This window comes from Hydra viridissima, unplaced genomic scaffold, assembly GCF_058129835.1.
Source record: "Hydra viridissima isolate aposymbiotic clone 2 unplaced genomic scaffold, HvirCarnegie_v1 scaffold_2, whole genome shotgun sequence".
Classification (NCBI taxonomy): Eukaryota; Metazoa; Cnidaria; class Hydrozoa; order Anthoathecata; family Hydridae; genus Hydra; species Hydra viridissima.
In genome coordinates, this window is record NW_028324301.1 from 4,045,114 (window position 1) to 4,069,544 (window position 24,431).

At 29.8% G+C, this 24,431-nt stretch overlaps 1 protein-coding gene across 1 annotated transcript; it reads left to right on the forward strand.

Moving 5' to 3' along the window:
• Nucleotides 1-4,989: 4,989 nt before the first annotated feature.
• LOC145202292 (uncharacterized) lies at nucleotides 4,990-13,104 on the forward strand. The gene is made up of 3 exons (XM_080075191.2): nucleotides 4,990-8,358; nucleotides 8,575-10,182; nucleotides 11,602-13,104. Exons 1-3 carry the CDS (start codon nucleotides 6,155-6,157, stop codon nucleotides 12,734-12,736), a joined length of 4,947 nt encoding a protein of 1,648 aa, XP_079931317.2. The 5' UTR covers nucleotides 4,990-6,154; the 3' UTR covers nucleotides 12,737-13,104.
• The last annotated feature ends 11,327 nt before the right edge of the window (nucleotides 13,105-24,431 follow it).

Sequence of the window (24,431 nt, forward strand, 5' to 3'; positions counted from 1 at the left end):
ATTAATAGAGCTCCGCAGTAGATAAATGCAGCACTTAGTAAAATGAATGATGAAATACTATAAATATAAATGTAAATATATGCATTTAAAGTAATGAACAAAAATAGAAGCAAACACATCAAAAGTATAAACACCACGCTATGCCTCGGTAACTGAGACAAAATAAATAATGGTTTGTTTTTTCTTGCAGATATTTCTATTTCCGGACCTCCTCTAAACAACCTAATTGAACACTGACACCTAAATTTATCGTTGTTCGTAAAAACCTAATCTAGTTAGCATCCATGTCTGCTGAATAAGAGAGGTTACCTTGGTGTTCATAAGTTTAACAACTTTAAAGAAAATATCATGTACTGTAACTACTACAATATTATCGAATTTTCAATTTTTTTTTATTTCTTGGTTGAGTTTTATCGAACTTTGATTAATACATATTAAGGTTTTTTGACCTAAATTATTTTAGATTAACAAATATCTTATGACAATACACTTAAAATCCGGTAGCGCTAATACATAACTGATACCATTTTATGATGAACTTTGTAATTGATACTTAATCAACTGTCACAGTTTGTTATTTGATGGAGCTTTTTGTAAATGTTTCAACTATTTTTGTGGATTATCATGACCGACCCAAACCCTTTGGATTTTAAGAAACTTTTTTTTTTTATTTAAAGCTACTTTCCACTTCAGAAAATCTTTCTCAAAAATAAATTTTTCGCAGAGCGTTATTTTTTGCTATTTTTTATTATCAAATTTCTACATATTGAAAGAGTTTCTCCGGAAAAGCAAGACATACAAGTGCAAAGTATTTGGCCTGATGTGTTGGCTCCTTTAGTATATTTTTATATAAAATAGTTTTCTCTTTTGTATAAAAAGTCATTTTTGCTGCAGGCGCTCATTGACAAGGATATATCCAAGTTAATAAAATGATCTTTTATATATATTTATTTTTTTATGATATGCAATATATGAATACTGATCAGTTTAAAATAGTTAGTGAAATAATTTTATTTCCGTTTTTAATATGTCGACAAAATGACTTTACTTTTAGTTTCTGTAAGTCTATAACAAAGTTCAATTCTGGTTCTGAATCTCTAACATGTTTCAAGGACATACTGCATTCCACTGTCTGATGACAGAGGTTTTCAGAGCTGTAATACTGTTGTGGGGAGATACACAGGCCTTTGGCTCAATATATTCCCATTTGCTGTAGTCTAGAGAGTTTAAATCAGGGAAACTTGGTGGTCACAAGATTTTCTCTCAAAAATCCAGCATGGTTTTTCTGAGCCATTCCTGAGTCTTTCTGGCTGAATGGGGGGGGGGGGGGGAGAGTCCTATCCTGCTGGTACACAATATTGGCATCAGGGTTGAAGTAAATAGTAATCCATGACTGGACATGGTCTTACAAGATTTTTATGCACACATCTGCATTTTGACCCCTGAATCAATAAAAACGGAAGGCATCTTCAGGCTATTGGAGGCCACAACTTCAAACATCATCACAGAAGCAGGATGTTTGGTTCTAAACTTAAACCAAATGATTCTGGAACATCTTTTGGAAATGAGGTGCTAATGTAACAATCAGTACTGCTATTTGAAAGAGAATCCACCGTAAAATGTTTTTCGCATGAGAACAGAATTAATGGTTGACCGTTCCAAAGGATGAACAAAGATCTTACTTCTCTCAACTCGTTCGGCCTTTACTTCTGCCGTAAAGAGTTAACTTTTGGATCTAACTCTAGACTTTGCCTTCCCTCATGTTTAACAACATTTCTGATTGTGTGCTCACTCACAGAGAGTTCCTTGACCATCTTCCACATGAATCGGGTTGGATTGCGCTGAATTCGGCCTTTGAGTGCTCTAATAAGCCTTGAAACCCTCACAGTCTTTGTCTTACCACTTCCTGGTTTTCCCTCTGTACGACTAAACTCTTTGAATTGACTTAAAATATCATACACTGTTCATTTAGCTATCCCAAGTCATGCTTTAATGTCCTTGGGCATAACACCCAAAAAATGTCAATGACGCTCTTATTTTTGATAGTCATCGTAATAAAGTCAAATTTTTCATTTTATTCCTTGTTTACGTACGAATCAAAGATTCCAAAATCATAAATCCAAACAATAATTTCTACGAAAATAATTTTTTAATGGACGTTAAATTTAGTGCGGATTTTATGGGCGCATTTTGAATTTATATAGAATCATTTTTTCGATAACTTTATATCAATATTTTGCTTACAAAATTTGAATTGATAATGATATTGCCATTTATAATAAACAATGATATATTATGTAATTACTGAAGTTGAGTTTGGAGTTACTTATCTGTCTATTTTAGCAGTCTTAAAATAAGCGGGAATAATACATGCTGACACAGTATGAGAATAATAAACAATTTTGCTGCATTTTTTCGTTAAAATACACAGTTAGCTATAACTTGCAAAATTTTAGAAGTATTGTTGATTTTCAGTTAATATTTATGCTACTTGTTTTTCTTTTAAATGTGGTATTAGTATGAAGACTATTATCTTTCAAGCAAGTCGTTAATTTTGAAATTTTTAGAATTTGTTTTCATACAACAAAACTTTACAACCCAAAGGAAATGGGTAAAAGATAACAGAGCGAGAAAGAATTTTTATTTAAAGGTAAGGAACGATCAGGAAGACAGGAACGGATCAGGATCAAAAAGGAAGATAACAAGAGTTCAAAACCGAGAAATTAAAAATATATCATTGACACTGAGTATATTTGCCATGGATGTTTGAATCTTATTTGTATTTTAACAGTTATCAGAACTAAAATTCTTCCTTTTTTTTGAAAGAATCACAAATAATGGATACTTTTACATAAAATTCTTAAATCTAAATTTTGAAAAAAATTGTATCATTTTTAGTTGTTTTAAATATTTTTCAACTCTGAAATAAGAGCATCATTTTAAATAGAAATCAAAATTTATAATCATAAGCACTTACTTCCAAATTCGAAAAAATTCAACCTTATCTTAGTGTTATTGGTTTTATAAACTAAATCTCCTGTACTTTTGTAATTTTTGATCTTCACATCACATTTTCTATTGTCATAGTCCTCATAGTAAGATACCACAGTTATTTTCAACTCTTTGGTTATCTTCTATTTTTTTTTTTTTTTTTTTTTTTGTGGTATTTGGTCATCTCAATACAAGCAATTTTCAACACTAAACTATCTTAATTTTTCGTTAGTTTATCGCAAAAACATTCGCAACGCCACTGGTTTCTGCTATTTAACACGTGGTCGTGTATTGATACGTGTCATGTGTTTTTTTTTAAATAGCAAAGACTAAGCTTCTGACTTGATTACAAATTAGTCTACCATTTTTTTTATCTGTTTTGTATGTTAGCAGATCTACCTACCAACAACAAGGATACAACAGTAAAATAACTGATTGTTAGTAAAATATATAAAGAAATTAAGGAATAAAAAATCACATATTATAATAGCTACAGTTATTATAATAATTACAACCTAATTTTAATCATAAAAATTTTTTTTGCTAATTTTGAAACTCAAAGTACAAAAGTGAATCTCTATGAAAATCTTTTTAACCATAGCACACATCCTGGCTAATAAAATACAATAATAAATAAATCTTCATTAAGTATTTGATTAATTACCCAGCAGACACTCGACTTATTTCAACGTCGATATATGGAAGATTTTAGGGTTTCGACGTTGTTTCAACGTTATTTCAACGTCTTGTGCCTGCTGGGTAGTATATATTGTTAAATTCTTTATACCATTTTTTTGGTCGATCAATAATAAAAGCCAATGTAAACTCAGCAACAGAGCGAAACCATTAAAAAATATTTGAATCAAAATAACAAATTACTTTAATTGCACAAAAATAACAAAAATATTTCTTTTTTGTCCACCTGTATTGAATTTTTCGTCCACCTGTATTGAATTTTTCGTTTATGGTAAATTCCTTCATTTAACAATTTTAAACAATGGCTCAATTTGACATCTTATTTTCCAAAAACGTTTTTTTCTTTCTTGTTGTCCAGTATTTTTTTTATATATTGATATGGTGATTACTTCTCTCTAATTTCTGCAGACAGTTCCCAAAATATAACTTTTTCCATGGCAAATACTAGTCGTCGAGTTTTTCCTATTTCTTGAAAATTACCCTCCGTAGATGTTCCGTAAGTTGTACATAAAGGGGATATCTTTTAACACATAATTCGCGGAGCATCAACGTTATTGAATAGTAGTTCTAATCTCAATATGACAACATTATTTTAGCAATCAAATTTAGTAATCAGCAAGTAAGTTACATATAGCTTCAGAATCTGAATCTTACTCTGTTAAAAAAAAAAAAAAAAAAATACTAAAACAGAAAAAATCCTTTAAATATTTTTTGTTTGACCTTGTGACAACAAATTATTTTTTCTGTCATTTTTATTTTTCCAGTTGAAATTGTGGTTGTTTTTTTTTTTTTAAGTTTTAAGGAAAAACAAAGGTTTTGTTTTAATATAAATGACGTTATCCGAAACACGGAAAAAAGTTTTTTAAAGTCAAAACTTTTGTAAATATACGTGTAAGTACATTTTTTCTATTTGTTTCTTGCATGACTGGATGATTTGGCACGACTTGATGATTTGACATGGAGTTGACTCTTGCAAATCAAATTTTTATCTTTACATGAGTTGGTGTTTTTTCAGTTTGAGGGGAATCTCTTTGTGACTACAGATTTAATCTCAGTGATTCTGTTCCTGAGATGCTGAGTTAATTGATAGTTATAAAATCCATCTTTTAAAGTCCATTTAAGTTAAACACTAATGATAAAGGTACTAAAAATAAGAATTTCTGTCAAATATGTTGCTAATAAAATAAGAAGTGGAGTCAATATTTGTAATTAAAATCTGTAAACAAAGTTTTTTCCTTAAATACGAAGAAAATTGTCGCGCAAAAATTTTTTTTTCAAAGTTTTTTTGAAAAACTAGGGTTTTTTTGAAGAAGTTTTTTTGAAAAAGAAAAATTTGTTTTTTACAGGAAAAATTCTAAGGTAAGGTTTGTATCTAATAGTTCAGATTTTTTTCCCCCTATTTTGTAGCACATCACACTTACATTTATTCAAATTTGTCTACTTATTTGTATTCGTGCACTTTTTTTAAATGTTGATGCTTAACAGTGATACAAAATTTATCATAGGACCAATATACTTTTTTCAACTGAAGCATTCAAAACGAAGACTTTTAATTAAACGGCTGAGTCAAAAAAGGAAAATTTTCTCCAAAAAAACGAAAAATGAACTGAGATTTTGTAACTGTCTAGGTTTATTTTTCGTATTTTTAGAATATTAACCGTTTCTAATCAGCCATTCAATTATTACGAAGCAGTTTTTAAAGTTGCTTTGAAAAAAGTTAAATGCGTCACTGTAGAGGGCTTAGAATAATATTTCAAAGGAAAATAAAATCTAAAACATAATAATTACTTAAGAGTATTCATACTCCAAATAATTAGTATTTGGTATTTTTTGACACGATAAAAGTTCGTTGAAAAAATTCGTTTTTATGTAGATAAAGTTCTAAACCATTTAACTATTTAATTCGCAAGCCTGTGGATGCTGGATACTTTCTCAATAATGTTGTAATTTCTTTTTTCTTTTTAACTATATTTTACTGCATAGTTTTTTGTCTAATGAAATAAAGTAAAACAATTTTTTGAAAACCCTTTTGGTATTATATATGATAAAGAAAAAATAATCTGACCGCTGCTTTATTTATCTGACAGATTGTATTTTTTTTTTTGATTTGACAGAATGCATTTATTTTTAACTTAAAAGTTTAAAGACTGTACAGTACCGAACGATATGTGATGATTATCACGAACGACGGAAACAAATCGCGGAAGAGTTTAACCGAATTAAACAAAATTTGGAATTAATTTTCTACTTAAGTGTAAATGGAAAAAAAAAAAAAAAAATACACGAAGTACTTTATACCAAAGCTCTAACGTTATCATTTGATTGAATGTTTGTTTAAGTATTTATGTCAAAAAAGTTTTTGTTAATCAAAACTAAAATCTTAACTTACAACCTTTACTTCAGGATAAAAAAGGCAAATATTTGTTGATCAAAGTTTAGTCACTTCAACGATTTTTTAAAAGTTAAAATGTCTGAAATAGTAGATTGCATAGCCTTTATTATTGGCAAAATATTTTGGTCAATATCAGTTTTTTTAAAGTTTTTGGGTTTACGATTGCTTGATCTATTGGGCTTAGTATTTAATTTGCTGGCTTGCTGCACTATTTTCAGACTTTCATTCATGATTGCTCAATTTAAAGATATGACTACCATTTGGGAATGGAGATTTCAAGGTTTAATCCAGCTGTTAATTTTTTTAATTGATGTCCCAGTCTTTATTATGGGTGTTATTATATGCTTAACTCTTATTAGAATTGTACCATGTGCAAAAGAACTTTCAAAAAATTGGAAAAGTAATTGGAAACATTATGGGATTTATTGTATAGAAATTGAACTTTATGTAGTTGTCATTAAACAATTTTTTACTCTTTTTATTGATATTTTTTGTGTACCTTCAGCTGTGGTTTGTTTACTGTCTTGGAGAAGTGTTATTTTTGTAAATAGAATCCGCAAGTCAAATAGCGATTGGGAAAAACGGAAAATATGTTTTGTAGAATTTTTTCAATTGCTTGTAGATGCTCCTTTGTTACTTTGCTTCATACCTGTTATTATTTCATGGAGGTTGCCTTTCTTGATTGAACAAGTTAATGAGAAAAAAAAGAATAATAAAAGCTGGAACCAAATTCGATTTCTTGGAATTTATCAACTTTGTTTGCTATGTTTGGATATTCCTTGCTTTCTTGTGTTATTGATAACTTTAGTTACTTGGAGATCTCCAGTTTTAGTAAGAAAGTTATCAAAAAAGCGCCAAGGTAGTATTTATGAGAGTTCTATCCAATCTAAATTACGTAGAATAGTCTTTCTACAATTTTTCTATATATTCATTGATATCCCATGTATTATTGCAGCTGGATTTGTTTTTGCTAGTTTTATTCATGCTTCAACACTCATCAGTAAAATAAAAGAAATATTTTCTAGTGAGTCACCAAAAAGCTTTACAAAAAAAGAATTCATATTGAGAAGAACCTGCTTTTATGAGTTTTTTATGGTTTTCATTGATTTGATATGCACTGTTTTAATGGTTATTATTTTGTTGACTATTTGGAGATCAAATCCACTCATTAAAGATATTAAAAAATACTTTAAACGACATGAAAACTCCCCAAAGAAAGAAAAAAATGAAAATAAACAATATCCAAGCAATGAAACCTCAAAAGAATCTTTATGTGAACCTTGTGAAACTGTGTTAACTCTTGCAGAGAGTAACACAATTAATGAAGAAAATGAAACAATAAAGTTAAATGATAAAAGCAAGGAAGAAAAAGATAGCTTATCCTGGTCAAAGTTTCTTTGGAAGGTAAGAAAATCAATAGTAATACATTTTGTGATGCTACTAATTGATATTCCAGCCATCCCACTATGTTTGTTTTTACTTTTGACACTTTTAAGAGCATCCAAGGTGATTTCAGCACTTATTTCTGGTCAATTTTACATGGTTTTCTCAATAACAGTGTACTACCAAACTTTAAGATTTTTTGTGGACTTGTTCTTTATGCTACTTTTTGTGGTTTTAATGTTTCTAAGACCCATTCAATTATGGATTCAACTTCTTGAAGATGAAGACCACAAAAATTACAGGTTGACTTGTGAGTTTATGCTATGGTTACCTGATATTATCAATAAAAGAAAGGGAATCTATAACTCCATGAATGAGGTTCTTATAGTGTCAATTAAAGAGGGCTCAGAAAAACAAAAGTTAGAAAGTGATTTAGTATCAACAATGCAAGCTTACATTGAATCAATAGATAACCTTTTAAAAAAGTTTACAGATAGTGATATTGAAGATGAAATTACTTATCTGTTAGAGTGTATTAGTCTAATGGAAAAAAAGCGTGTCGGAAAATTAGTTAGAAAATTTACTTTTGAAAAAAACTTTATGATTAGGCCTAATATTAGCCTGCATACAGAGAATAGGTTAAAGTGGGAAAGAGAAATGAATGAATATGAAAAGAAAATTGAAGGTTATTTTCAATCACTTGTAAAATATAAGCCAGAAAAGATACCATTGTATGAAAGTAAAAGTGGGCTATCTCTCCGCAGTAGGAAGGAGACTCAAAATGTGCTTATTGAATGTTTACCAAGAGGAAGATTTTTGGTCATTTTTGGAGCTTTATTGTGCTGTTTACCTTTGTATCGTGCACCAACTTTAATAAAAAAGTTATATATGAGATGGTAATGCCTTTTATTGATTTTTTGTTTTATAAAAAATCTTTTAAAAAAGTGAATTTCGGTTAAAAAAAATCTTTATAATGTTTTAAAAGAAAAATTTGAAAATGATAATAAAGCAAATTATTTTATACATGTTAATTGAATAATATCTAAGTCTTCAATATGATCTTTGTAAGATATATTTAAATATGCATATCTAATTTCTTTTTTAAAAAATAGGTATGACCGTACAAACATTGTGGTTTGTACAATAAAAGAGTACTTCTATGATTTGTTAACAATTTTTCGAATGATAGTTGTTGTACTGTTTATCTACCGTGCTCCCTTCATGCTTGTTGACGTACTAGATTGCATTATTGAAAAGAGAAGTTGGAAATCAGTTAGAGAAGCTGTAAAGGAATATCCACTGCAGATGTTAGAAGATTTTTTTAGTGTAGTTTCATTACTTTTTAGTTGGAAAACACCCCGTTTCATTATTAGCACATTACTATTTGGTCTATTTATGCCTGCAGATCTTTTACTTGGAGTCATTAGAAAGTGTGTGCTGAGTAGGTGTGCTGCATACTTATTGACCATAATTACATACATAGTGTTTATGTGCTTCCCACTAGTATTGATATTTTATATTACACAACTACTTTTAAGCAAAGGCATGGGATGGATTATCATTGTTATTTTATGTGTATTTTTGTTTTTGCTGCTAATTACTCTGCTGATTATGGTTACAGTTTTGGCAAAAGATGGTTCTAAGAAGTTCCTTGTTGAAATGCCTACATGTGATTATGTTCGTTACAGCTGGTTTAATATGCATGTAATTCTTTTTGAAATCATAGAGCTGTTGCAATCAGTAGCCTTGGTGTTCAAACTGCCTTCAATTCCTATGTATGGTGAAAAAGTTCTGCAAACTGCTTCTATGTATATGCTCTTAGGATTTATTCCATTCAAAGCAGTTTTTTGGGTGACTGTTTTAGGATTTATTTGTTGGTTTTTTATTTGTGGAGCACCAATTATATTAGAGAACATTCTAAAATTATTTCCTCTTGGTACATGTGGTAAAAAAACAAGTTGGAGATTACTTGTCTCTTTGTTTGCAAACACACTTTTTGTTACCATTGTTGAAAATCTCTCATCATTTTCTGCATGCGACTATCCTAAATGCCAATACACTATATTGTTAAATGATACATGTTTATACTCCAGACTTATTCAAGATAATTCTCTTGTTTGTTGGACTGCTCCTCACAGCAGTTATGCAGCTTTTAGTTTAATTGCTTTGGTATGGTTTATGATAACATCATTTGTTTTTGGTGTTGAGTATGGTGACCCAGAGGCAACAGAGCAAGACATTGGTTTCTCCCCAATATATAATTCAATTGTAAATATTTTTAAAGCAGTCAGTATCATTGCAGTCACTTTCATTACAAACAACAATTATGTAGTACTTGGAATTTTATTGTTCAGTAATCTATCTCTTGTAATTTATACCACTCTTTTCAAAAGATTGTTCAAGCATGATGCTTGCAATTTACCAAGTTTCTTAGTTTGGCGTGTCTTTAGTTTTGTTTCATCAGTGGTTGTAACTGTAGCAGTCATTGTTGCAATTGTACTCAATAATAAAGCCTCAAAAATTCCTCTAATAATAATTGGCTCAGGTGTTTTAGTTTCACTTCTTGTAAGTATCATTATTGCTTTGAAGCTTAGACAGATTAGCGACATATCTAGAGATCGTGAAGAATACAGAGTTGCTATTATACTACTCAAGAAAAAGTTAGAAGAAAATAATTGGTTGGTTCGTAAGTGGAAAAAACAGAATGATATTTGGTTAAGGTATGTGTTATTGCATTTATCTAGTTTTAAAGTATTTTTGATCATTTCGCTGTTTGTTATAAAAAATCACACATTAAAAGTACTTTTTTTAAACTGGAGTATTTCATTTTAGGGGCTCTTTAAAAATTTAAAAATAGCAAAAAAGCTTGTAAAAAGGTTATAAATTTAATAAAGTATATACAGTGAGCAAAAAAATGAATAATGGATGCTGAATTTTGATTGAATTTGAGTCCTATTGTTTTCAAAAATGTATAAGTGTGTGGGTATTTTTCTGTCAATATGCTATTGCTTTACGACAATTAGAGATTTATAATTGAATTAAAAGACTATTCAGAACAGGATTAGAAATCAAAAATTTCAAGGCTAACTTGTCCATAAGAAAGCTTTTTTTGACTAAAAAACATGAAACAAAGATTAGCATTTGCTAAAAATTATTCCAATATGTCGTTAGTCTATTGAAAGAAATTGTTATGGAGCAATAAATCAAAGTATAACCTAAAATCATCTGACAGATCATTTTAAGTTATACTTTGACTTATCAAAAAGTTTGGCACAAAAGTGAGAAAGCATGTAAATTAAGCTGTATAAGAGGAATTATTAGGTTTGGTGTAAGAAACATTATTTGGAAACAGTTCAAATTTTACAATGCTATATCATGGCAATAAGCTGGAAAAATAACATTTTTTGATAACATCATAAATGCCACAATGTACAAAGACCTTCTTAAAAAGGATCTCAAATCTTCTGCCTAAAAATGAAGATTAGGAAACAATTTTATCTTCCAGCAATGATCTCAAATGTTTCACTGAAGATGTGAACTTGGATCTCAAAGTATTAAGAAATAAATGAAAAAAATGTGTGATTTCAAAAAAAAAAAATTAATGTTTAACTTTTATGATTTAAAAAAATTTTTTTCAACAAAAAAATATGATTATAACTTTTATCATGTTTTTGCTTTAAATAAAGTGCTAAAATGCTCTTGGTTAATTAATTTTTTGCTCACTGTAAGTATTTCATAAAAAAGCATCACAAGAAGTAGGCGTGTTGAGCCTTGATTTTATTTTAGTTTTGAATATCTAATGAACACATTCTAAAATGTTAGATTTAGAGTGCTTTTTAGCTTATGGAGACTTAAGCTGATATTTTTTGCAATTTACAAATTATGAAGAGTTAACATTTGCTAATACCTTTTAAACTGATGGCATTGATTTTAAATGAAGTTGTAGTAAAAAGTAAAATCTATAAATATATGTTAAGTATGATATATAAACTAAAAATATATATTACATCTAATATATTTATAGTTTTTGAAATCAAAGTAGTATTTTTAGGATGTTATTTGATACTTTCTGAATTGTTGGCTGTTTCTTGAGTTCTTTAGGTTTTCTTTTCTTCTATTTTAAATTCTTATCTATTTAGGCTTGTAAAATCAGTTCGAGAAGCAAAGAAAGGAGACAAAAATATTGCTTCAGAAAGTTGGAACTTATTACCCCCACAGCCTGGTTCATCAAGCGAAGTTATACAAGTTAATTCATCAACCCAGTCTGTTGATCTTAGTTCATCAAATATAACTGTTGAAGTTTCAAATGTTCCTAGTGAAAATAATGATATAACTAATGAAAAACTCAACCAGGTTGAGTTGGTTAAAGAACATGCTCTTTTGAGCACAGATTTTGAAACTAATATACCTTCTCCTCCTGCTTATGATGCTGTAGATAGTTTGCCTGCTCCTCCAAAATATGATGTTTGTCTAAGTGGGTATGACCCTATTCAGCAAACCATGCTTTATGAGGACAGCATGTTGCGATTACAGAAAAACGGGCGTAATTTACTTTTAATTCTTGAGCACCACATCAACTATGAGGCTTTTAAGTACTCTTTTTTTTCACAGCGAAACCTTTGGTTGAATGCTGTCTGCAACAGTAACTGGACTGGACTTTTGCATTGTCTACAAATACTAAATAGTAATGTTGATGGCTCATTTTATCGACCAACACCTTTAGACATTTCATTAAGTCCATGTTCCCTAGAAACTGATATATTGGAAGATGAAAATGCAGAAAGTGAAAAGCCAAAGTTGTATGTTAAGCTTACTAAAGTAATGCGTGAGAAACTTTCTGCAGATATACGTGCTAAAGCTCTGCAAGATATTTCTGAGCTAGAACCTGATGGCGATAAATGGCTGCAACTTTTTGAAAAGGTTTTACCAACAACTTCAATTTTCAAAGCATGGAATTTTGAACCAAGCCATCAATTTTCACTTATTCTAAATAAACCTGCTACTGGCAAAATAGTAGAAATTGCTGAAGGTGGTAACAAATTAGCAAAAGGTGCAACAGTTTCTTTAAAGAAGAAAATAATGGGAACCATAAATAATGGAACTCTAAGTTTCACGCCAGGTTTTGAACTTGTTGCTAAAAAAGGACCAATTACTGTTAATGTAAAGACAATTTCTCTTTTTCAAAAAAACGATTGCTGGTATATTGAGGCAAATGGAAAAAAGGTAAAGTTTGATGTTGGTATGGCATCCTGTAAAGAAGTTCAATGGTCTTAATTTGATCCTTTAAATCAAAAGTTTACTTTGGAACATTTTCCCTTTTTTTCTAAGGCTGAAATCTAAGTAGAACTAATTATATTTAAGTTTTTAATTGGTGCTATAAACTCTTGATATAATTTCATGTGCACATAAGCAAAAATCATCGTATATATTTCACTACCAAATCATTTTTTACAAAGCATTTTTAAAAGTTTTAGGGTGCTATAAACTCTTGATAAAATTTAATGTGTACATTAGTGAAAAATGTTGTAAATATTTCACTATCAAATCATTTTTTTTAAAGCATTTTGTAATTTTTTTGCTTTGGGCTTTATTTTTTAATGTAATTTATTTATTTGCAATGTTTTGATACATAGATGTTTACTTCCATGGTCTTTTAAAATTATTAATGAGAGCTAGTTTATCTAGTGTAGTTATATTGATTATGTTAACACTTAGAAGATTCCTTTTTGCATGTGTAGCAAGGAATATTTTTTCATGCATTTTGTTGTTGTTGTTGCTGCTGTTGTTGTTATTATATCACATTTTCTTTTGTACACGATTTCCTAATTTTTAATCATAATAATTTAACTGAAATTCATTTCAACAGTTTTTCGAGGCTCAGGGTTTACGATTTCTGTTGCTATTTTTAAACTGAAACAAGCTGTTTTTGCTTCTGCTATCGCTGCAATATTACAATTAACATTTCCACATCAGCTATAGTTTGCACATTTTCTACATTACAGCTTGGTGATTAATTTTCATTACTCTGTTACACGTCATGAGATAGAATTATGGTTTTATTTGTCTTAAGACTTTTTTTTCAAAAATTATATTGCTGCTGGTATTCAAGATCTTTTTTCCAACCTAAATGATCGTCAGCTGGTTTGAACTGCCCTAAAATTCCTGAATCAATGCACGATTCAATAAAGATTATGTAAGAAGAAGCCAATCAAATCAAAGAATTTCCACTTTGCTTTCATTGGCTCAAAAAATGCTATATCGAATGACTGTATATATGTTCTATTTGGAAACAAAGCAACAAGAACTATTCCGTTAAAAGAGCAAAGTTCGATAGAAACATTTTCCAAGCGTCCTGCTTATTGCGTACATACCTTTTTTAACAGCATCAATAGCATCACATAATTGGCTATCTGTATATTGAAGTTTTTGTTTTCAACTACCAGTTTTCATCTTACTTTTTTGTCATGCTATTGTAGAGACGATAAATGAATCATGCATAGATGGTTCATACTTTCATCGTGCTTTCATCGTACTTTCATCGTACATTCAAAAATACTACATCTATACTATAATGGCGTCCTATGATTCAACCGAATCCTAAATTTCAATTTAGAACCGAATATGAGAAATTTATTACACAACCGAAAATAATCACGAAAAAAATTAGAACCGAAATAATTTCAATAGAAAATTATTAATGATTTTAGAACCGAAATTAATTGAAAAGGTTTACAATCGAAAGTTCTAGCACCGAATTATTTTAGCGTTTATAAATTTTATAAGTTTTATACTTTTATACTTTTGTAATATAAGTTTAAAGCGCTTGCTGTTTGAAATACAGTCTAACATAACAAATTGTAAAATAACTTTGTTTATTTTCAAAAATATCTCGTAGTTGGTGGAATAATAACAACAGAATGGAATATCAAAAAGTTGAAGGTGAAAGAAGAAATTCATTCCTCTACATAGCTGGGAATAATTGCTATGTAAAAAACAAGAATCACAACGGTTACATTTATTTAAAATGCAAAAACTATCAATTGTGTGTTGGAACTGCAAAAATACGCGAAGGAAGTGATTTACTTGAGACAATACGAGGCCACTCTTGTGATTCCAAAACAGAAGATTTTAGCCATTTGGAAGCGCTGGAAAAAATGAGACTGAAAGCTGCAACTACACAAATTCCATTACGCCAGATTTACATGGAAATTATTCAAGACTGTCCTGAAAATGTTAAAAGTTCTTTATCCTACTTAAAATGTGAACAGATACTTCGTGGTGCAAGAAAAACTCAGTATAATGCAAATCCCAACAGCGTAGAAGAAGCAGTATTGGCAATATCTGAACCAAATCCATTTACCGACATTCTGAAGGGAATCGTCACATTTGAAGACCAGTTGGCCATACTGTTTTGTTCATCAGCACTACTACAAATACTCTCAGGTAGCACAGTAATTTAGCTCAAAACTGATGACTTTTTGTGAAACTTTTTAAGAAATTCATGCTAACCCAGGTAAGTTCCAATTTCTTTTAGTTGGCTTAAAAACACAAAAAATCTATCGTTAAAAAATAGGAAATTAAAGGGTTTTTGCCTCCGATATGGTAAAACTAAAATAATTCGGTGCTAGAACTTTCGATTGTAAACCTTTTCAATGAATTTCGGTTCTAAAATCAATTATGACTTTCGATCGAAGTTTTTTCGGTTCTAAATACATTTATGACATTTCGATCGAAAATTCGATTGAAATTATTTCGGTTCTAATTTTTTTCGTGAATATTTTCGGTTGTGTAATAAATTTCTGATATTCGGTTCTAAATTGAAATTTAGGATTCGGTTGAATCATAGGACGCCTACTTTTCGGTTCTAAATTGTTCGGTTATGAAATATTTCGGTGATATTTTCGAGGATAAATATTTTCGGCTCTATCATGTGACACGTACTATAATGATGAGCAGTTTCGTTAATATTAAAAGTTATTCATGTTTTTATTTACCTAATTAAGTTCAATTAAGAATTAAACTTTTACGTAATCTTTTCAGACTTGCTAAGCCTGCTTGAGAACCCTCTAATTGCTACTATTTAAAAAATAAATATTTTTAAGAACAAAAGTAATAAATTTGCTGTGTTCATGAAAATAACAATCTATTGGGGTTTCTTTGTATTCAAAATGGAAGTGCATAGCCATGTTGTTCATACATAAAATACAAATATAAAAAACAAACAACTACTTGTCGCAAAATTTTTGTCTAATTTTGAAAACCTTCGATATGTGTCAATTCATGGAAGGTGTGGAAACGACCTAATTATTGCAATTTAAAATTAACCATTCTTTTAAAACAGAGTTTTTGGTTTTTTAATGACTTTTTCGTGGTACTGTGACCGTATTTTACAAGTAAAAGTAATTTTTGGCTGTTACATAAAAAAAAAAGTAATTTTCGGTGTTGAAATCAAAAGAAGTATCGGTGTTTAGTTTTTCCGTTGACAACGAAAAAAGTACAATTTTCTAAATCAAATCTTTCAAATATGACTTAATCAGCTTCTTCTTACATAATCTTTATTGAAACGTGCATTGATCCAAGAATTTTTGGCTTCCGCCACCATAGGATTTTTTTTTACTCGTAGAATGTTCTATTTTCAACCCTAGTGGTAGACGATAATTCGTCTGACTTTTTTTCCCGTGAACTTTGGGAAGTCAGACGAGAAAACTTTGGTTATTTAAAAAAAAGAATAATGGCGAAATATAATTACGTTTCGCATGTTTAAGAACGGGGGTAATAAACTTTTTAAAAATCAACTATTTTCAACCAATTATCAACCATTTTGCCAAATATAAATATACGTCGAATATATTTTGTAAACCCGTATTTTGAACTTTCAAATTAATGTTTTTCACAGCCTGTTGGTCGGCAAACAAAACAATCTATGCCATTGCTGAGAGCTATTAAAGCTTCTTTTTGGTAATCCTTTAAAGACTTAATAAAAAATAAATCACAAACTGTTTTAAAAGCATACTCTAAATTATCCTTTTCGTTTGTCATATTGCTTCTGAATAGCACTGACAATTTAATTAACTAAATTTTGGCGTAACCTTTAATTAACCCCCCGAAACTTTACGATATTTCATTAAGATCAAAGAAAAGCCGCAGGAACATATTTGTTCCGGTAGATGAAAAATTGCATTAGCGCAAAAACCAAAGTTTTCTCGTCTGACTTCCCAAAGTTCACGGGAACTGCCCAAAGTTCCCGTGAACTTCCCAAAGTTCACGGGAAAAAAAAGTCAGACGAATTATCGTCTACCCTAGTGGCTTCTGCCCAAAATTTTATTTTTGGAAACAGAACGTTTTGGAGGCCGTCGCCAATCGAGTGGCGGAAGCCACTGGCAACTGCCATTAGAAGATATTTTGGTGGTTAGGACAAGATGATTTGGAGAGCACCTCCAGTGGCTCCTGCCTCCCAACTGGCGAAGGCCGCAAAACTGGAGTAGATATTTTTGCCTTCCGCCGCACATTGAGTCAAAATTCAAAAAAACTGGCAAAAAATCCCAAAAAAAAAGCAATTGCTAGGAACTAATATAAGTTATAATGTAACTAATACTACCAGAAAACTGGAACTAATTGCTTAATGGTTAATTTTTAATGATTCACTAGTTTTTTGCACAGCTTCCTTAGACATGTTATTTTCTTTATTTTTTATTGCGAAATTCGTGCACAAAATGCTCTCTTTAGTATCACTCTTTTAAGGTTGATACGGATAAAAACAGTTTAAAATTAAATTTGAAAGCATATGTTTAAGATATTTAGTAACTATAAAAAAATATTTTTGACACTGCATTTTAATTTTAGATTGTCATTCCTAAGATCTTAAAAAAAGTGCTTTATTGATTTTTGTTTGTTTAATCATGAGTTCGGTTGAAAAACTAAAAGATTCCATAGTAGTTTTTCCATTGATAGGAATAATGAAAGTAGAAAAAAAAAAATCAGTTGTCCGAACTTGCCCAATTCAATATACAACCTTTTAAAAAAGTCGAATGCAAAATTTCGTACTAATAGTTTTTCACACATTTTTCACACTACATTAGAACTACAGAGGTAATTTGTCATAACTCAAAAACCAACAAATCATGCTAATTTTCAAACCTCAAAAACCAAAATTTGCATGATTTGACGGTTTACTTCCTGAACTAAATGTTTAAAAATAAAACTTGAAAAGCCTCCTCCTACCTCCGGAGATCTTACCAAGAAAGATTTTTTTTTTTTGCGAAAGTAGGGAAAGGGATAGATAATATTTACTCAACTTGTTCAGATCAAAGTAAAACCATGATCAAAGCTTATGATGCTATCAAAGAAATACAAATTAAATGATCATTTGTAATGAGTTTGTTGAGGAAGCGCTACAGTTTGATTTTGAAGATTTCTATCTGCTTGACAGAGTCAATTTTGAAGAAGTTATTTTTGACAATTCTGAAGAAAAAACAGATGTTGCGATTGAAAGGCAATCACATCCTCAAGAACAAGGGAGAAAAGTAAATGTGTTAGAAAATAATATTGGTACAATCTGCACCAAAATGTTTTGTGTTTGCCATTTAGCTGCAAAAGACGTAACAGAGTCATTTGAAAATGTATGCAGACTGAAAATGTACGAGAGGAAGATTTCATTACTATTCTACCGATGATATTTAAACAATATTTGATATGAAACGGTTTATAAAAAATTTTTTATTCGATTACATTAAAAAAATCAAGAATTTCCACACTGTGAATCAATAACAGCTCGGTACTCACTAACTTGATCGTTTTCGTCATCATAGAGTATTTTATGTTTCTTTCATTTATTCTTTTCAAAAATCAAAATAACAGAAAATTATTTAACATCTTTTTGATTTAAGGTCAAAAATTCAAATTTTATAGAAAAGCTTTGAATCTTTTAAGTGTTCAAAAAACTTTGTAATTTTTGATGATTCGAAAATCACTTAAATTAAACAACATCTGTTGTTTGAAAAACAAAAATTGAAATCTCTTCTTTCAGGAGGAGGAGGAGAAGGCCATCATCAAAGCATACATGTATCAGACACAAGAATTCATCAGCAAATAACAAATATTGTATATAGTGAGCCACCTATTGGTGTGAATGAAAATTATAATATTCTTGAATATTAGCATTTAAAATGCCAATATTCAAGAATGTTAAAATTTGTGATGATCCTAATTGCAAGGAACATTGCGATATTTCTCAAGTTATTTTTTGGTGCTGCACTTTCTCAGGTGAAAGTTGAACGAGATTTTAATAGTTTTGCAATGGTCTACACTCATTTGAGAACTCGACTTTCGGAAACGCGATATTAGTAATTAGACAAAATTTGAATTTGCTTGACAAAGTAAAACTTTTTATTACGTTAATCATATATATATATATATATATATATATATATATATATATATATATATATATATATATATATATATATATAAAACTCGATTTAATGTTACTCTGTGACAAAGCCATAATTTTGTTTAAATGAATAAAAATTGGCAATTAAAATAATGATATGCATCGTACAACTTTTGTTATGAGATAACACAGGCCAACTAAATTTATTGCATTCATTTTGACACTTGTCCTGACATAATTCTGATACGTTGAATTCGTATCCTGATATCAGCTTTTTTTGCGATGAATTTTTTTATTTTTGCAAATTTTAAGCAGTTAACAAACTTTTTCCGAAGTTTTATCTAAAGAGCAGATTTGAAACTCATTTGAAAATGCAATATTACGAAAATATTATCTTTTAAAAAAAAAAGAAAGATGAAAAAAAGTCAATTATATGTTTGCAATAAAGAATTTACAGCATAAACATCATCCAAGTCTCAAACTTTTATAGATTTATAAAAAAATGTTGTAAGCTTTAACTTTTATAAGGTTTGCAAAAAAATCTTTTACTCATAAATATTCATTCGGGAAGAAACTTTCGTTTGTAGCTCTTTCGTATGTAAAATTTCCCTGAGTCATCTTGCTGGATGCTCCAACAGTAGTCTGCAATTATGCGTTTTTCCAAACGTCTTTAATAACAACCATCTGATTTCTTAACATCTTGGTGGAACCGCTCTCGTTTAAATAGTCATCATGAAACTGATTAAAATGGCTATTTATAAGTTAAAGTTTTATACTCATTTTGCATCCAAGAGTACAAGAGTTTCATTTGAAATGCGCAACTGCGAGAAAGTGTGACAAGACTTCAGAAAGAACAGTTTTCCGATTTTTTAAAAATTGTTTTTAGGTTGTTGGTTAATTATTTTGACGTAAAATTGTTTTAATTTATTATCTTAAAAAAGGACATGGAAAATATTTTTACTTCAGAGCTAAAGTTCAACCTACACAATCGGTCGGCCAAACAGAAATAAAAGCGAAAAAGTCTTACGGCAACCAACGTTAGAATTGGCAAGACAAATTAGGAGTGTTTCATAAATTAGGAGTGTTTCACTCGAATTGGTTGTTTTTATTGTTTTTTTGTGTTTTAGTAAAATTTTCTACAGTGATCGGAATAAAATCTCAACATCCCAATTGACTTTTTATCCAAAATATAAATAAGTTAAACAATAAATATATCTAATAGTATATTGCACTAAATTCATAGGGTTCTAAACATGTAAATTTAGAAAGTTCATTAGTAAAAAGAGTTTCGCGAACCTATGAAAAAAACTCTCCCAAAAACTTCTCGCATGATTTTTTGATTTCGAGAAAAACAGGTCTTTGAAATAAACTAGCGCTACGCGATTATTTACATTTCGTTTTGGCAAAAGAGAATGCGCTCGGGCCGAGGGGAAAGGGAGAGTATTCTTCACTTTAAGTTAAAATTTAGCTTTTAAATGTATTCTTCACTTTAAGTTATTTAAAAGTTAAATAATCAGAGGAAACTTTCCCAAAAAACTTTAAGTTAAAATTTAGCTTTTAAATGTTAAATGTTAAATTTCCCTGAGTCATCTTGCTGGATGCTCCAACAGTAGTAAAAATTTTAAGGTATGATTTTTGTTCAACAGCTGATCAGTTTATAAAGACCATGAAATATAGCGAACGGAGCTGATTGAGAGCTACGACATCAAAAAGATCCAACTCCATTAAAAGGTTATTAGTTATAATGTAAATGCTTATAAACTTACTTTAATCTTTTTACAAAAGTTCAAAGTATTATTTCAAAATAAAACTACGAAAATAAAATTCAATACATGGTTTATTATTTTTAACTGTTTAATATATTTTTGCTAACTGCAACACTTTTTCATCATGGAAGTAATCGTCAAACCATTTTAGTTCTCTTTTAAAAAAGCCCTGCAGAAAACGGAATCAAAGATAAAAGTTCAAATATCTTGGGATCTAATATAATAATTGCTATAAAGTTATACAACTTTAACCATTGTTGCCTTTAACTATATCTTGGTAGTTTTAATAAACTGCGATAAAATTGGTTAGTAATATGAAATGTAAAGATTATTTCCAACGTTAACAAACCTATGACGCCGCCATTTTGCTCGTCTATTGGAAAACCAAACCTGATAATAACCAAAATTGAATATCATATCCGGGATATAACTTTAGAATTTTTAATTTGCTAAAAGTATGTAGTTAACGTAGTACCTGCACTCGCGCTTCAGGCATATTTAGTTTTGCAGCTAATTCTTCTCTCATGTTGGCGTCAGGGTAATGAAAGTAGTTGAATTTTTCCTCCAACTGACGCAACTGATTTAAAGTAAAAGTCGTACGACTTCTTTTAAGTTCGTTCATTCCTAATTCCAAATTATTCCTATCTTGAAACTCTTTATTGGGAGTCGGATTATGAAATAAATCGTTTTTAAAGAAAGGCATGTAGTTCTCCTCTTTACTTGATACAGGTTTAATGCAATCCAAACAAGGGCATCTACTTTTTTGTTTTACTTGCTCATGAAGTATTTCAGTCGGAATTGGATGACCTCCTGCATAAATGCCTAATAATAACAAAAATCGTTCTTTTATCATTTTCTTTTTCATTTTTGTTTTTCATTCTTTTATCATTTTGTTTGGGTTTTCAAATACCAGATAAAAGAAATAAAGTAGATTCAAAAGGTTTAAAATAGACTTTGAAAGTTTGAAGTTGAGTCAAATTATTTAAAAATAAAGATTTCTAACACATTTATTTCACTAATTTCGATTTAAATATATTTTCATTTTTAAATAAAATCTGTTTGGTGCTAAATCTACTTTAACAAAATTTAATAAATCATTTAATACCTTGTAAATCAATAAATCATACCTTGTAGTTTTTGAGGTTCATTCTTGGTGTAGTTTCGAAAATCTGCTATTGGTAAGAGAGGTGGAGCGCAGACTTTGAGTTTTGGAAATCTGTAGTTCATGCAATAGGTACAGTCATTCTGCTGATGGTGCACGGATGCTATGCATTGGCATTCATAAAATTGAGGATAAAAAGTGTGCTTTTTACCCAAATAAGTTTCAGCACTTTGTAAAGGTTGATAGGTGTATTTATCTTTTATTGGAAATTGGAAAGCATAAAATTGTCTTTCTTTCGAAAATGTTTTCTCTGCTGCTCGTTCCGCAGCTCTCTTACGAAGAATACGATTGATTGAACTAATACTGGGACATAGCGATGGTGGGCAAAACTTTGACTCGATTAATTTTTCTCTGATTTCCCAAGCAAACATATCATGTTTTTCTCTTTTTAATGCTTCAATTTTATTGACAACTTCTGGAGTGGCGACTTTTGGTTTGCTACCACCAACCCGACCGACGCGGTTTCCCGCTTTCATTCTATGAAATTTTTCTGTAAATAAAATTAAAAAAGAAAATTTCAAACTTGATACTGTAAAGAAAATGACATCTAACAACTTTTCAGATAAATTTGAAATAACAGTAAAAATAAATTAACAACACTTAGAATATAAATTTCTGCTAATTTTTGTTTTTTAGCTTTTTATACCAAGAAACCTTTCGTTTAAAAAAAAACACGCTCTGCTACTTTCGTCCCTATAAATACACAAAAAAGCAAGTCACTACTCAGATAGTCGTTACTTATTGCGTAAACAAATGCGCAAGATATACAAATTTAAACTTAGAGTCGCTGTGTAAATCTAACTATTTGATTGAAATTCTAACCTATTGAATTGTGAGAGATATACCAAATGCACACGTGTGCTGTTTAGAAAGATAAGTCAATTAGCGAGGCGCAAAATAAACACGTTGCCTTCGCTACAATTGATATAGGTGGAATTTTGAGAAGCTGATTCAATAATAGGGTTGTTTATTACAATTCTGTGCAAAATCTTACGAAAAATATTGTAATATATTTTATTTAGATGACGTAACAAAAAACCATAATCAAATGAGTCGTGAAAAAAAGACATGCGCACTTGAAACACGGCGATCTCAAAAATCTGTGTAAAATACAGATGGAATGATAACCAATTCCAGAAGTGAAGACATGCTGAAGACACATTTGCAAGTATATCTTGTATTTTGGAAAAAATCTTCACTTTTCAATCAATTGGATTGGATTACAAAGTTATCGATTTTTTTACAAAATATGAATATCACTGGTCCCGAATGATTCTTAATACCATTTGTAACTGATGAAATTCTAAATTCATAGAGCATAAGGAAATTCCGACAATATAATTTAATGTTACTTGTTCTACGTTTATTATCAACCCTTCTCTGTCGCCCCTCCATTAATTGTTAACTAATTAATAGCCTCCACATAATGTAACACATTTGATAATTTCAATTACCGGAATGTAGTCATCGAATTATATATATATCTGTTCATAAAATTTCTAATTGTAGAAATTTTATGAACAAACCGTAAATATCTTTAATGAAAAGAACTTAGATTTTCAGCTAATAAAAAAGAGAAACGAAGAAATAACTAAATACGTTACAATTTACAAATCTCTTGCTTCCCACGCAACTAACGTTTAGCAAATCAATAATTTTGGACAGAGAATTTTGCGGACTGATATTCTGTTCAAATTATAAAGTCCGTTTCATGAAAAAACGCTTGTTGGTGGTTTTCTCTTACCTATAGCGTGCCTTAGAGAGTAAAATTTTATCAACTTGAAAGTTTCAACAAAAAAAGTTATAAAACAAAATTATTGTGCATCATGAACCCTTTAACTCAAATTGACATATACCTTCAATTCATGAATTCACTTGAAAAGTTACAAAAAAAAACAAAAAAAAATTACAAAAAAACAAAATGAACTTTTTTTACACACGTTTTAATAAAATCTTTCTGTAAAAGCAATATAAAAATAGTCTTAAATTTTTCGTTAAATTTCTTTAAAAATTGAAGATTATTTGGAACGATCTGCGTCAGATCAACTGCTTCATCATCAGTGTTCAAAGGAACGATCTGCGTCAGATCACTTCTTCTTCATCAGTGTTCAAAGGGACATCTTTAAGGAACTACAAAAAATTTTTTTTTCAAATTTTAGATCTACAAAACGATACTCTGAATTGTTCATTTTAAAATGGAACGCTTCTGTTGCCAGTGATTTTCATATCCGAAGGACTGAAACTCTAATTTAAGACATTTCTCATTACAAACCTAATACGGTAAAGTAAATATAGTGAATCAAAGAGAAATGCTAACAAAAGGTGGAGTTTTATGTAGCTTTTATGTTTGTGTGATTTCGAATAATTAGTAGATGAAAAGATTGGGCTTATTTATTCAGGAGGCAAAAATTTAATAAACCGGCTTTTTGCGGGGGCGTGTCTGAATTTTCAGTATTTGCAGAAAATCTTACTGACACTGAAAAAATACAGCAAATGTTTTCTTCCGGTGATAAGGGTTTTCTTCCGGTGATATTCACAACTTGGCTTTTTAAAGCCACAAAAAAAAAATTGAAATTTATTTAGACCATTTTTCTCTAATAAAGTCCCAATATTTATCATATCACTAAATTTAATATATAACAATTAAATCAA